The sequence below is a fragment of the Hibiscus syriacus genome, unplaced genomic scaffold (genome assembly GCF_006381635.1).
Source record: "Hibiscus syriacus cultivar Baekdansim isolate YM2019G1 unplaced genomic scaffold, ASM638163v2 tig00110295_pilon, whole genome shotgun sequence".
Classification (NCBI taxonomy): Eukaryota; Viridiplantae; Streptophyta; class Magnoliopsida; order Malvales; family Malvaceae; genus Hibiscus; species Hibiscus syriacus.
This window is the reverse complement of record NW_024062667.1, coordinates 157,985-170,514: the sequence shown is the minus strand read 5'-3', so window position 1 is coordinate 170,514 and position 12,530 is coordinate 157,985. Positions and strand designations below refer to the sequence as shown.

The window sequence follows — 12,530 nt, the reverse complement described above, 5'->3', positions numbered from 1 at the left end:
TCAAGAATCCTTGAAGGATAACCGAGAGATGATTTCGCAAGCTCGAGTTCTGGTCGCATCAGACAAGAGGGTACGGTTTACGAGTCGCTGCTGACATCTCACACTACCAGCTTGTGGAGTGAAATGGTGATGGTGCTCCTGAAAGGATGACATGTTATAAAAAAAACACACACACAACAGGTTTGGCTGCTGAAGGTGGAACACAGTTCACTCGGTAATCTGAGTCTGGATTTTGGCAAGTGAAAGTTGGAATCTTCATTTCTTCATCTGTTTGTGATAGTGTAGCGCCAACAACGTGGGAACTTTGGACTTTTTTTATTGATTTCTTGGGGTGCTTTTCTATTATGATTTGTTTATTTAAGTTGTAAAGAAGGATGGATCAAAGGAGTGAGTTGAGACGGTTGTCTCCTGACATTTTCAAATTATCATATATATTTTAGATATTTTCTATTAAAAATTTATTTTCATCTCTTAAAATTTTATAGGTTCGTCCTCACCTGAAATTTTAAAAGTTCATTTCCTTAACATAAAATCTTACACCTATCCCTAATTGTATAATTATCTATTGAACACGAAATCATAAATATATATACAATTTCTTTTTACTGTTTCACTTATCTGCAAAATAATTTATAGATGTCTTTTTATATAAAATATAGCATGTATCATAAGTATAAAGGTAAGCTACTTTTTGATAAACTATGCGGGTATTCACTCTATTAATTGACTAATCTAAATCGAATATTGGAGAAGCTCATTAAGAGAGTGACAACCCCAACCCAATTGCTCCATTCACAATGTTAGTATTCAAACTCTTAACCTTAAAGGATATTATGTCTCATCCCACTAAACCATTTGGTTGTTGTATAAAGTTAAGCCATTTGCATGGTCATTGATCAATAAAAAAAATATTGTTAGTCAGTCACCATTATTAGAGAAATTAAACGTTTTAATCACTTATTTTTTTAACAAGAGAGTGGGATAAATTTAGGAGGTTGAGACATTCAGAGTTAGTGTTCCTTTGAGATTATGAATCTTTTATTCAATGAAAAATGCAAAAGTTTCAATGCCTTACTATAGGGAGCTTTTCCTTACACTTTTAAACATAGTATAGCAATTTTACATTATACATTTCCCATAGAGATGAAGCATGTTCCCCTTTTCTCTAAAGTTCATCACCAAGATAGAATTATAATTTTATAACTGTAAGTCTGTAACTATACGTATTTTTCATGTATTTAATTATTATAACTTGGAAGCATCAGTTGTTACCCGGCACCGTGCAACGGCGGTCTTCGAACCAGATTGACGACCCAGGTGATCACTGATGAAATCACCGGCCAACATGAGCTTCGCCAGATCGATGTTGGTTTTCACACCGAGGCCGTTAAGCATATACACCACATCTTCAGTAGCAACATTCCCTGAAGCTCCCTGTGCATATGGGCAGCCACCCAATCCAGCTACTGAGGAATCTACTGTACTAATCCCCATCTGTTGATACAATATAACATATATGCTATGATCAATCTCAACTTGCAGTAAATCTATCACCCCATAAAACTATCGGAAAAGAAAAAAGGTAGCTGGTAATGCTTCGCAATCAACGATTTTCACTTTATGCAAAATATTTGAACCCTGTGTTACTCCATACCGTAAGGGAACTAATTGTTATGTATGATTCAATATATGGCTCGACTGCATTTTTCTAAGGCTTACCTGGAGAGAGATTAAAATGTTTGAAAGAGACTGTCCATAAGTGTCATGGAAATGGACAGCGAGCTTTTCAGCGGGAACAACGGCCATTACTGCTTCAAGCATGGGAACCACAGTACCTGTGACAAAGAGAAACGGCAATGAATCCCTAAGGACCATTGTTTGACTCACATATATATATATCCAAGAGAAGAACAAGATTTTCAGAGAATTTTACATGCTTATTGCACAAATAACCATTGATTCTCCAAGTGAAATGCTACTCCCAAATTAAAACAGCAACTCCTATTTGCTTTTTACATTTCTTTTTCGTTGAATTGAAATCTTAATATCTACAAAGCATGCATGTATGCGACGACATTGCTGTCATGGATGGATTGATGCGTGTAGGAATGCATGTTTGCATATATGGATTTATGCATGCATACATGTCAATGTGATTGATGGTTGCATGCATACATGTCAATGTGATTGATGGTTGCATGCATACATGTCAATGTGATTGATGGTTGCATGCATACATAGGATAGATGCAAATACATATGCATGCATATGACCAAGAGTAGGAGAAAAAGAACATGAGACAATTTGCAATATTCTATTGTTCTAATTTATTTTGAAATGGAATAATGGCATATTGCAATAAATTTTTCATTTTTTTAATAAAAGTTTTTTCAGTTTTTATTGCAATATTCATGCTTTTTACTCTCCGTTGTTCCTTTTCTTTTTACCGCCACATGAACCAAAGTAATGGCATAATTCTAAAATTTCAAATGACAACAAAATAAAGAATGGAAAACAATAGAAGAAAAAAAAATAAAGCAAATGTAACCATAAAAAAGCTAAAAAGTGATACTTCCTACTCAACCAAATACTTCTGTTTCTAAAAGGTGACAATCTAGACTCTAGAGAATTACCAGGGGTACCAACTCCAATTGTATCACCAAGGGAAATTTCAAAACAACCCATATTGTAAAGTTCCTTTGCCACATAGGCCACTTTGGACGGAGGAATTGCTCCCTCCACTGGACATCCAACCACACATGAAACATACCTGTAAAATTTTAGCAACATGTAATTTGGACATTGTACCACCGAATATGAACAAAGCACAAACAAAATACTCCAACTAGAGTTATACTGCATTTGATGTGTCATTGAACAACAGTTTCAGAAATAGAATGGTGGAAAAGAAATTTAAATGTATTTAATAACAAAACAAATTCCAAGAATCTATTAACAATGTATAATTAAAAAATCCAGTCTCAAACTTCTACACTAGCCAAACAAACTGAGATAAGTATCAAGCCTTCTCCTGGAAACATCTAGAAATGGATAAGAAAATATAAGCAAAGAAATAAAGATTTGAAGACAGAAAATTAGCAAATTTTTATTTTTAATGATTTGCTACAGCATACAGTAATATCAACAATAGCTAAGTATGCAACTCAAGAAGAACCACAGACATCATACTAAGAACTACATATACACTCAAGAACTTTCCAAAGTATAAATGGTACCCATCTGATAAATCTGCATTTCTGCCAAAGCATTTGATACTTCTTTCAAGTTATTTGATACCAATAAGCATAATTATATATGTATATCATCACTCGAATTTCAACTAAATTGAGAAAAGGACAAAAAATCTTGGAGATTTTGGTCAGGAAACAGGAATAGTAGCTATCAACAACCATGAAAATAATACAATAAGATTATAAAAGACATACCCACGTACTGGAATTGAATGCTCCTTAGCAGCAAGGCAAACGGAACGGTAGCGCACTAGGCTTTCTTCAATGCTACAATTAATGTTTGACTTAGAAAAAGACTCGGAAGCAGATGCAAAGACTGCTACTTCTTTTGCACCAGCTGCAACTGCAGCTTCAAAGCCCTAGAAGAATATGTATGGCAGATTAGGAAATTTATATGACATCACTATGAGGTTGATAACTTTTTCAAGTAAATTATCAACCTTCAAATTAGGAGTTAGAACAGGCAATCTAGCATCCTCTATATCGCAAACTGCTTTCATCACATCTTTTGCGTCTGCTAACTATACAAAAAAGTAAAAGAACGAATCAATAGCAGGTTATCTATATATCAAGAGATAAATAAAGCATCTAACTCGTATCCAACAATAATTTTCCTCCATGGGATAAATTATAGCATGTAAGGGTCTGAATTAAAAATTAAAGATTAAACAAATGCTCTGATAAATATACATTTGCATATATCTAGATTTTCACGGAATAAATATACCCAAATATATGCATTTTCACAAGATATATAAAGGTAAAGAATGAACCAGATGCAGGTTATCTCAAATATCAGCAAGAGATATGTCAAGTATCTCACTTGCATCCAGCAACAATGTTTTCCGGGGAATAAATTTGTAAGCATGTAAGATTCTGAATTAAAATACAAAAAATGCACGGATAACGTATTCATACAGGATATATACATACATTTGTAGGTACAGCTTAAGAATAAATAACATGGTGCACAACACATACGAAAAGGATAATTAGTTATTGCCTTGAAATATTCATTTTTAGAGGATCTTCACTGAGATTTGAGGAATCAAGATCAACAACAACAAGAATTTTGACAGGCCAATAAGCACCTTAGATGTGATCAACCTCATTCAATATTTCAGGAATAATCCTAGAATAACTGTAGTGCGAGAGAGTAAACTAGGAGCTTCATGCAAAGATTTTGTGCATAAAGCTGTTCTTCATTGGCATATTTTAGTTATCTACTAATTTTAGTATGAAATATTTTACAATATCATCAAAGAATTTCAAAGAAAGAAGAAGGCTATCAGGACGGCTGTCTAACCCCCACCATAGGATTCCTCCTATCCAAAATTCTAAATCCTCATACAGGACCAAGATTCAACAATGTGCAACTACAAATAGATTCCTTTCTTGTTTTACCAAGTTCAAATACCAGAGCTTTATAAGAGATAAAGCCAAAGATTGAAAATTACAAATGATCCTATACCATTAAAAAGGGGCCAGGATGGTAGACTCTGGTTGAGCTTAAGGCGGCTTCTTTCTAAAGGTACTTAGGATAGTAAACAGTAAAGTTAACTAGTCTGTCGGAGGACATAGTCGATGAGGTAGCTTCAGGTGAAGAAAAAAAGAGTTAAACAAGGACAAACAGACACATGTTAGATGATACAGAAAATAACAACACAAATTAAGGTCCATAAATCATGAGCAGAATCACGCTCAAAGGAAGGCAAGGAAAATCTGGTATTAATCCCAAAAACAACTGCCTCATTGCTCGTGGTTATAAGGTAAACTCCAACTTTTTATTGACATTCTTTGAAAAACAACTAAAAAATCATCAATATTGAAATAACGGACAATTTTTAAGGCTGTGAACATCATATCCAACCTCTATTGGTTATAAATATAATCATCTAGTCATATCAAACGAAACGGAAACCACAGAAAAGAAAACAATAAGTACTATCTCCATCTAAAATAAGCAAATCACGATACCTGAGGAACCCATTTAGGAGATACAAAACTTGTAGCTTCAACAACAGGCAATCCTGAAGACACCAATCTTCGAATCAATTCAACCTTCACAGACGTTAGTACAATAGTCTTCTCATTCTGTAATCCATCCCTCGGACCAACTTCCACTATCTTCACAAACTTTGGTATACCTTTTAAGAACTGCTTCACATTAATAAAAGATTTTAGACGAAGCAAGAGCTTCAGAAAGAGTAAATAATGAAGCACAAGAATGAAAACACATTTCACACGCACAAAGAGAGCTTAACCATTTAAAAATCCCGGAAAGGAGTCTTACATAAAATCCTAATAGTTTCAAAGAAGAAAAGTGTATAATTCCATTCAGGTTATTTATTACCTTGTTTGTTATGTTCCGTATGCCTCTGTCATTGCACTTGGAGCTATACTGCTGATCCAACCAGTTCCTTGATTTAGAAACATGTCCTAGTTTCACCCTATTCTTGCTTAAGCTTTTAGCCCTTTGGTTAAAAGCTTCTCCTTCAGACACATCCCTCACATGTCTTCTCCATGGGAATGTCTCCCCTGTATATTCTTCATGATCCTCACTGGAAAACAGATTTATCTATAAAGTCGATATATTGATAACTGATACATGCAATTTTATTGTTATTTTTTTGGAACAAAAAAGGAGTATATGAGTGCTCTAAGGGGAACAGTTCCAAAGATTACAGTATCCGACTTACTCGCAGCTATTAGATGTGCTACAACTCCTCCCATCCATCCAGCAGCTTCCCATGCCCATATCATCTCCTCTGGGACGACAAGCACCAGCTGAGAACCTCTGAATCCTATCAATAGTACTCATGCTAGGAAGCTTGTCAAAACCAAGTGGCTCCTCCAAACTCGACATCGTGACCAAAAGCCAAAAGGAGATACTGAAAAGTAACCAGAACATAAATTAAGCTCAACTATAAAAGTTAAATAAGGCCTTTGACAAGAAGAGAAGATCAATGGCAGAGCAATAAGGACCATTTGATTTATTTAAACATGCAATTCTTCAAAATGTTTCAGCAGATAACCCTACACAAGTACATATGCAAAAATGTACATTATACTTATCATGGTGTCAGTCGGATAAAAATCACATGAAAACGCAAAGCACTTCCCACATCTCACTAAACTTATGTCAAATCATCTGGAAAGTGGAGGAAATTACCTAAACCTTTTTACTAGCCACATTTAAAGAATAAATTATATTTAAAAGAAAGTTGGTGCAAGGGGGAGGACCGGTTACTTATCTCATTGTAATGGTTTAGGATACATATATTTAAAACGATTTGGATAAGTGATTGAATAAAATGATGATATAAATAACTTAAAACAGGAGTAGCAACAAAAGCTAATAAAGCTGCTGTAAGAGCAGACAGCATAGCTAAAGTGTGACATTTTGCAGCCCAGTAATCATAATCAATAAAGATAAGAGTTCCAAATTCCTGTAGATAAACTAGGTATGACACTAAACATTTTTTCAAAGATTACAAGCAGAGAAGTTGAAAAACTAAGACTGCTTTATTCTTTTTTTTGTCTTACCAAAGTGCTTCAAAAAGGCATAAATATAGTTGCATGGAGAGAAAAATAGGACATGGTAGTTTTTCTCAAATAAAAGAAATAAGAAATAGGGGCATCAGGTTAAATAGTTAGGCAAGAATCTGACTCGTTGGAAAAGTTTATATGAGAAAAGACAACAACAAGAAAAGAGAGCTAATATCCTTAACATGATACTATTGATAAACCAATTGAGCCAGTTCAACCAAGCAACCATGCTTTATTTTGATTCTCTACTTTGTTCTCATCTATTTCATAGTTTCTACAAAAAGGCAGGTGTCATCTATTTCTTCAGCACCTCACTCTTGTTTTATTGTCCTCTACTTCTATTAAAATTGTTGCTATTTTCACGGTAGCTGGCACAAATCCAACCATCCAAGGTACCAGAAAATATATCATTCAGAATCACATTCATAATCCAAGTTATTTCAAATCTGCACTTCAAACTGACTCATTCAAGGAAAAATAAGCTCTTTAAAGTGGACAGGTAATGAACCCAAATGTGAACTATATAACTTCTTTCCTGAACTGAATCATAAGTTGCTAGCAAGTCAGGGTTTTTTGTTGTCATTCAAACAGCAAAGGAAATTATGCTGATAAATCACATTTTTAGCAAATTGCATTTGGTTTATTCAGATATAAGGAAAGCCAGATCATATTATATGACAAAGAAATATGACTAATCTTGTGTATCAACTACTTGATCTAATCTGGATAATTGACCTCTTGGGGTCTTCGAGGCCCAAGCCATGAAGTTAAGAATTGCTAGTCTATTTCAAAGAGTAAAAACCGCCGGCATTTGCTCTCAGAAACAAGAAAATTTTCGAAATTAGGATATTTCAAATTCTCAAGCAACAAATGTAAGCTATTCTATGCTCTTATGATTTGCACCGGGTGCAACACAATATAAACATGGATTTTACATTGAGCTCTAAGCTTTTACAGTCTTCTCTTTTAGTCTCTTAAAATGATACCTATCCTACTTGAACTGAGGCTTCTAACCAGTTCACATTCCTTTAAATTTTCTAGGCAGCCACAAACAGCAGAAACAACCAGACATTAATCCACCAGAATTCAAAACTCTGAAAATTCTGAACCCAATGTTTCAGCTTCTAAGTGGGAAAAAAGTTGTTTCAAAACCATGACATTGTTCCCTTTTTTTTCATTTTTTTTCAATAAAAATAGAAAACTACAAACTAAAAAAATTGAACTCGTATCATATCTACCAACCAAACAGGAAACACAGCATTCCACCTCTCGTCAATTTTCCTCATTCGTTTAGCTAATAGAATTTCACGGCAACCAAACAGAAAGAGATAAAAAAAATAAATTCATCATTAAATCAAAGAAAAGAACAGGAATGAAGAAGGGGGGATAGAGTGAATTACCAAATTAGGAATTCTAATAAAGGAGAAAAGAGAGAATCCCTAGAATTTGGGGGGTTAAAAGAATTCGGTGGCTTTTTTCTTTGATTGCTTGTTCGAGAAGGGAGAGTTAAATAAAAGGTGAAGAAGAAGAGCGGGTGAAGGCAACGTGCAGGACGGAGTTGTTCACAAATGCTGTCCTTGTTTTAGTTCGGTGGCACAATATTTTCAATACTTATTTTCTTGGGTAAACTACGTATTTGTCACCCGTCTATTATTTAGTTTTGTTTTGGTCACTTAACTATTATTGTTTTTCAAAATGATATCTAACGTTATGTTTTGGTTCTGTTTTAGTCTCTGACCGTTAAAAAAAATTAATGGTGATGTTGATATGATATTTTCTTTATTATTTTTCAATACTGATGTGGTATTATTTATTGTGATACATCAGTATGATAGTTAATTTTTGGGTAAATTATATGGTTAGTAAGATAAATTATATGTTTAGTACTCCAACTATAACTTTCGTTTTGATTTTTTTTTTCAAAATCATATATAATGTTACGTTTTGGTTTTATTTTAGTTACCCATCGCTAAAAAATTTAAAAAAAATCACGTGACATTTTTTTTTCAATAACGACATGGTATTACCTTATGGTGACATGTCAACATCATTGTTAATTTTTTAAAGATGGATGACCAATATGAAACCAAAAATAAACGTTAGGTATGATTTAAAAAAAATAGCTAGATGACCAAAACATAACAACAATGATAATTGGGATACTAAAGGTGTAGTAATTGGGATACTAAAGGTGTAGTATACCCTTAATTTTTTTAACGACATGCGCTCAAAATAGAATCGAAACATAACGTTAAATATCATTCTAAAAAATAATAGTTGTATAATCAAAACATAAACTAACTAATATGTAGGTGACCGAATAGGTAGTTAGCCTATTTTCTTTTGAAAACAAAGATTTATTACCTATTATTATAAATGGGTGGGCTGAGTTTAAAATATCAATTTCGCACATTTCTTTTCTGATTTATTTAACAAATAATTATAGGTAATGTCAAAGAAGATTTATATATAATTCTCTATTAAATATATGTGTGATCTTCGTATGTTTTTAAATATAACTCGTCAAATCGAATAATTTATAAATAAATATTTTAATTAGTTTGACTCGATCTAACACTCACCCTAAAATAAAAATATGATTGATTTCATACTTTTTATTAAGTTAAAAGTGATTATAAAGTAGTATTTATTCTAAGTACTCTCAATCATTTGACAATGAACGTTCAATTATTATTGTAGTCACTGATGCTCAAATTAATGACATCTAAGAATAACAACGATTATTTTAACCACTAAGATAAATTGTATTATTATTATTTTTGAATAATTTCATTATTTAATTAGGTCACTAATTTTGAACGAGATTGTTTGAAATTAATGCATAAGTTAAACTAGATTTTTTTAAAACAAGATTGCATGAACCTCATTCCAGTATATAGCTCACATCAACCCAGTTTTTGTCTTCTTTAATATTAGGGTTAATTATCGGATTGATCATTATATATATATATATATATATATACTCATCGAATACAAAAAAATTATATTTTGACCACTTATGTTACGTTATCAATTTATTAAATTTTGGCCAGTTATGTTATCAATTGTAACATTTTGATCACATAATTGTTAACTCTTATTTTTTAAGACGTGTCACGCTAGTCAAAAGGGGTTAATTTTTAATTTGACTCCTAAATTTTATATAAAATACTAATTCGACCATAATGTTGAGATGAAATATCATTTTAAACCTTAATCTTTAGATAATATGAATTTAACCCCTAAATTCGATCCAAATCTCCTATTATCGACCTCCGCTCACCACTGTTGCTACTGATTTTAATTAACAACAAAATTTTAGACAAGTCAATTGTATCAATGTAATAAACTTTAGGCGGTTCACTCCTATAGACCAAATTCAATTCGGATCCTCGCCTCTTTGACCCGATAACAGTGCTAACAAATTCATATGACCTCGAAGATAATTGCCAACCCTCATCGTCGATGCTTCTCCCATAGCTTGTTGCTGTTGAACGACTAATGCAGTTGCAGTAGGTTGTTGAGCAGACACCACAGCGGCAGTAACAGTCTGGACAACTATCTCTGGCGGAGGGAAGGCAGCACAGTGGAGAAGTTGACAGGAGTCGTCCTGGTATTGGTAGTGGCAGTGGCAAATCTATAACTTACTTGGATATTTAAATCTGAATTTTTTTCGATTAGTTACTTATATTATTAAATATGTCCACCTGATATTTTATTTATACTTATGCTGTTCAAAAAATATTTATATTGTTAACGTGGGTATATCTACTCTCAAAAATATTTTTAGATGCTTCACAATAGCTATGATGGAAGGCTCAACTTGTCGTAACAACCGCTCGGTGGTCTGACCATGGATTTGTGACCCAACTCATGAGTTAATTAGAAAACACGAGTCGGACAAATGATTGGCATCTTGATTCTCCGACCACAACCGTCCTCTTTGCTATGATGATCTTTGGTCGGAGGCTTTTTTTACGGCGAGGGAACTTTTGGTCGGCGCTTCTTGTGCCTTGTTTGCGACGTCATCTGAATTTGACATGCACGAGATTAAAGAGTACTACAAAAGTCAAACCCGTCACTTTCTTAGGGTGTTTCCCCCAAAACTATGTTTTTCTTCTGTATCATATTCATTAATAGATTGGTTTTATTTTTGTGGGTTTATTGTAGATCAATACAAGGCAGTTCACTCCCAACAGTAGGGGTGACGATGGTCGATATCAGCTGACAATAATGGTGGTGAGTGATAATTTACGACAAGAGACTTTGATTAAATTCAATGGTTAACTTAATATTTTATCTAAAATTTAAGGGTCAAAATGATATTTCATCTAAAGTTTAGAGTCAAATTAATATTATACCTTAAGTCTAGTGGTTAAATTAAAAATTAACCTATTTTGACTAACACACCACATCATCAAACTGATGAAATTAACGGCTCAATGAGCAAAATATAACAATTGATAATGTAAATAACAAAAAATTAATAAATCAATAATATAAGTTATTGAGAGATATTGTAGATGCTCGTTTTTGTCCGGGGTTAAGTCGGAGTAGATCCGAGCAATGACAGGCCTAAAGAACCCAATTCGTTGAAGGCCCAGTTCAAGCCTAATGACCCAGCATTGTTATCATCCAAGCTTCCAGTCCGTGAAGTCTTGGAAAACTGAAAAATGGTTATCAGGAGTTAAAAAAAAACTGTAAATGGAGTGAGGGGCAGTTTTTATTGATTAAGAACAGAACAAAAAAGAGGGGGACGATTCTGAAGAGGAAAAAAAAAAAGGGAAACAGTCCTCATTTGCTTTTCTGGAAAAAAGAACCACTCAAATAAGAAAACACATATTTTCTAAAGCAGGGAGTTTATCAACTTAAAGGTTTATTCTTTTTTTTGCTTGTTCGGGATTCTTCATTCAAAATTTGTCAACTAACAGAGCAATAAGAGGTATTGAACATTTTCCAGCATTTATTTATTTATTTTATTTTTTTTGTTTCTCATATATGTATAGCAAAACAAAAGAAAAGTAGAGATATGGAAGATGAGTTAATTACCTTGCTCGGTTTCATTTGCTCACTTGCAATAGAAATATCTTAAGGTGGTTAATCGAGCATCACCGAAGTTGGGTAAAATTTATGTGTCGTTAGAGCCCTTGCATGTTAATTTTCAGGTTTGGGTTATCGTCTATCGGGATTTCAAGATAAAAAAAATAGAAATAACTAAGATTTGAGTTTACCTTAACGTTCGAGCACCACACCATCGTTGAGGGGTTGAGTGGAGAGAATGGAAAGGGGCTTAGTGTAGGGTGTGACTATGGTGGTCACCATGATTTTTGTTTGAAGTTACTGTGATTTAGCGTAGAAGAAGGGGAAGAGTGGCTGAGTGTTTGGTGTTCCGGTGAGGCTTTTTTAGAATCTGTTTTGGGTGTTTTAAACCTTGAATTAGAAGTTAAAAGAGTGAGATTAAGGTTAAGGGATGTTAGGTGGTCAGTTTAGGATACTAGGTCGTTGGGTATGGTGGCCGGAGAAGGCTTGGGGCTCCAAACGACGGTAATGGCAGCTTGGGGAGGCAACACCTTGCGTGGAAGAAAAGAAGAGTTGAAGAAGAAGAGTTAAGAGTGAGGCAAGGTGTACACGTGAATTGGGTTTAGTCTAGGTTTAGTGTAAAATAGGTTTTATATCATAGCTTTTGGGTAAATTAATATTTAGCCATCGAATTTTTATGATAATTTTCTC

The 12,530-nt window shown here is 33.7% G+C and overlaps 1 protein-coding gene across 4 annotated transcripts; it reads right to left on the bottom strand.

The window, feature by feature from the left end:
• Positions 1 to 1,231: 1,231 nt before the first annotated feature.
• LOC120116437 (hydroxymethylglutaryl-CoA lyase, mitochondrial-like) lies at positions 1,232 to 8,331 on the bottom strand. 4 transcript variants are annotated; one of them, XM_039136940.1, is made up of 9 exons: positions 8,201 to 8,331; positions 5,951 to 6,142; positions 5,605 to 5,812; positions 5,229 to 5,408; positions 3,692 to 3,772; positions 3,447 to 3,610; positions 2,634 to 2,770; positions 1,720 to 1,835; positions 1,232 to 1,494 (listed from the first exon to the last, which is right to left on the bottom strand). In XM_039136940.1, the coding sequence occupies exons 2-9, from the start codon at positions 6,115 to 6,117 to the stop codon at positions 1,246 to 1,248; spliced, it is 1,302 nt and encodes a 433-aa protein (XP_038992871.1). In that variant the 5' UTR covers positions 6,118 to 6,142; positions 8,201 to 8,331; the 3' UTR covers positions 1,232 to 1,245. The 4 variants fall into 4 exon arrangements, with proteins under 4 accessions (XP_038992871.1, XP_038992872.1, XP_038992870.1 ...); XM_039136941.1 differs by lacking the exon at positions 8,201 to 8,331 and adding an exon at positions 6,976 to 7,490; XM_039136939.1 differs by lacking the exon at positions 8,201 to 8,331 and adding an exon at positions 6,424 to 6,861.
• Positions 8,332 to 12,530: the final 4,199 nt, after the last annotated feature.

Excerpts from the sequence above, each read along its gene's own strand:
- LOC120116437 (XM_039136939.1), bottom strand. The coding sequence starts at position 6,446 with ATGTGGCTAGTAAAAAGGTTTAG. Across the intron at positions 5,409-5,604 it reads TACGGAACATAACAAACAAG|TTCTTAAAAGGTATACCAAA; the intron begins GTAATAAATAAC and ends AATGTGAAGCAG. Across the intron at positions 2,771-3,446 it reads CATTCAATTCCAGTACGTGG|GTATGTTTCATGTGTGGTTG; the intron begins GTATGTCTTTTA and ends AAAATTTTACAG.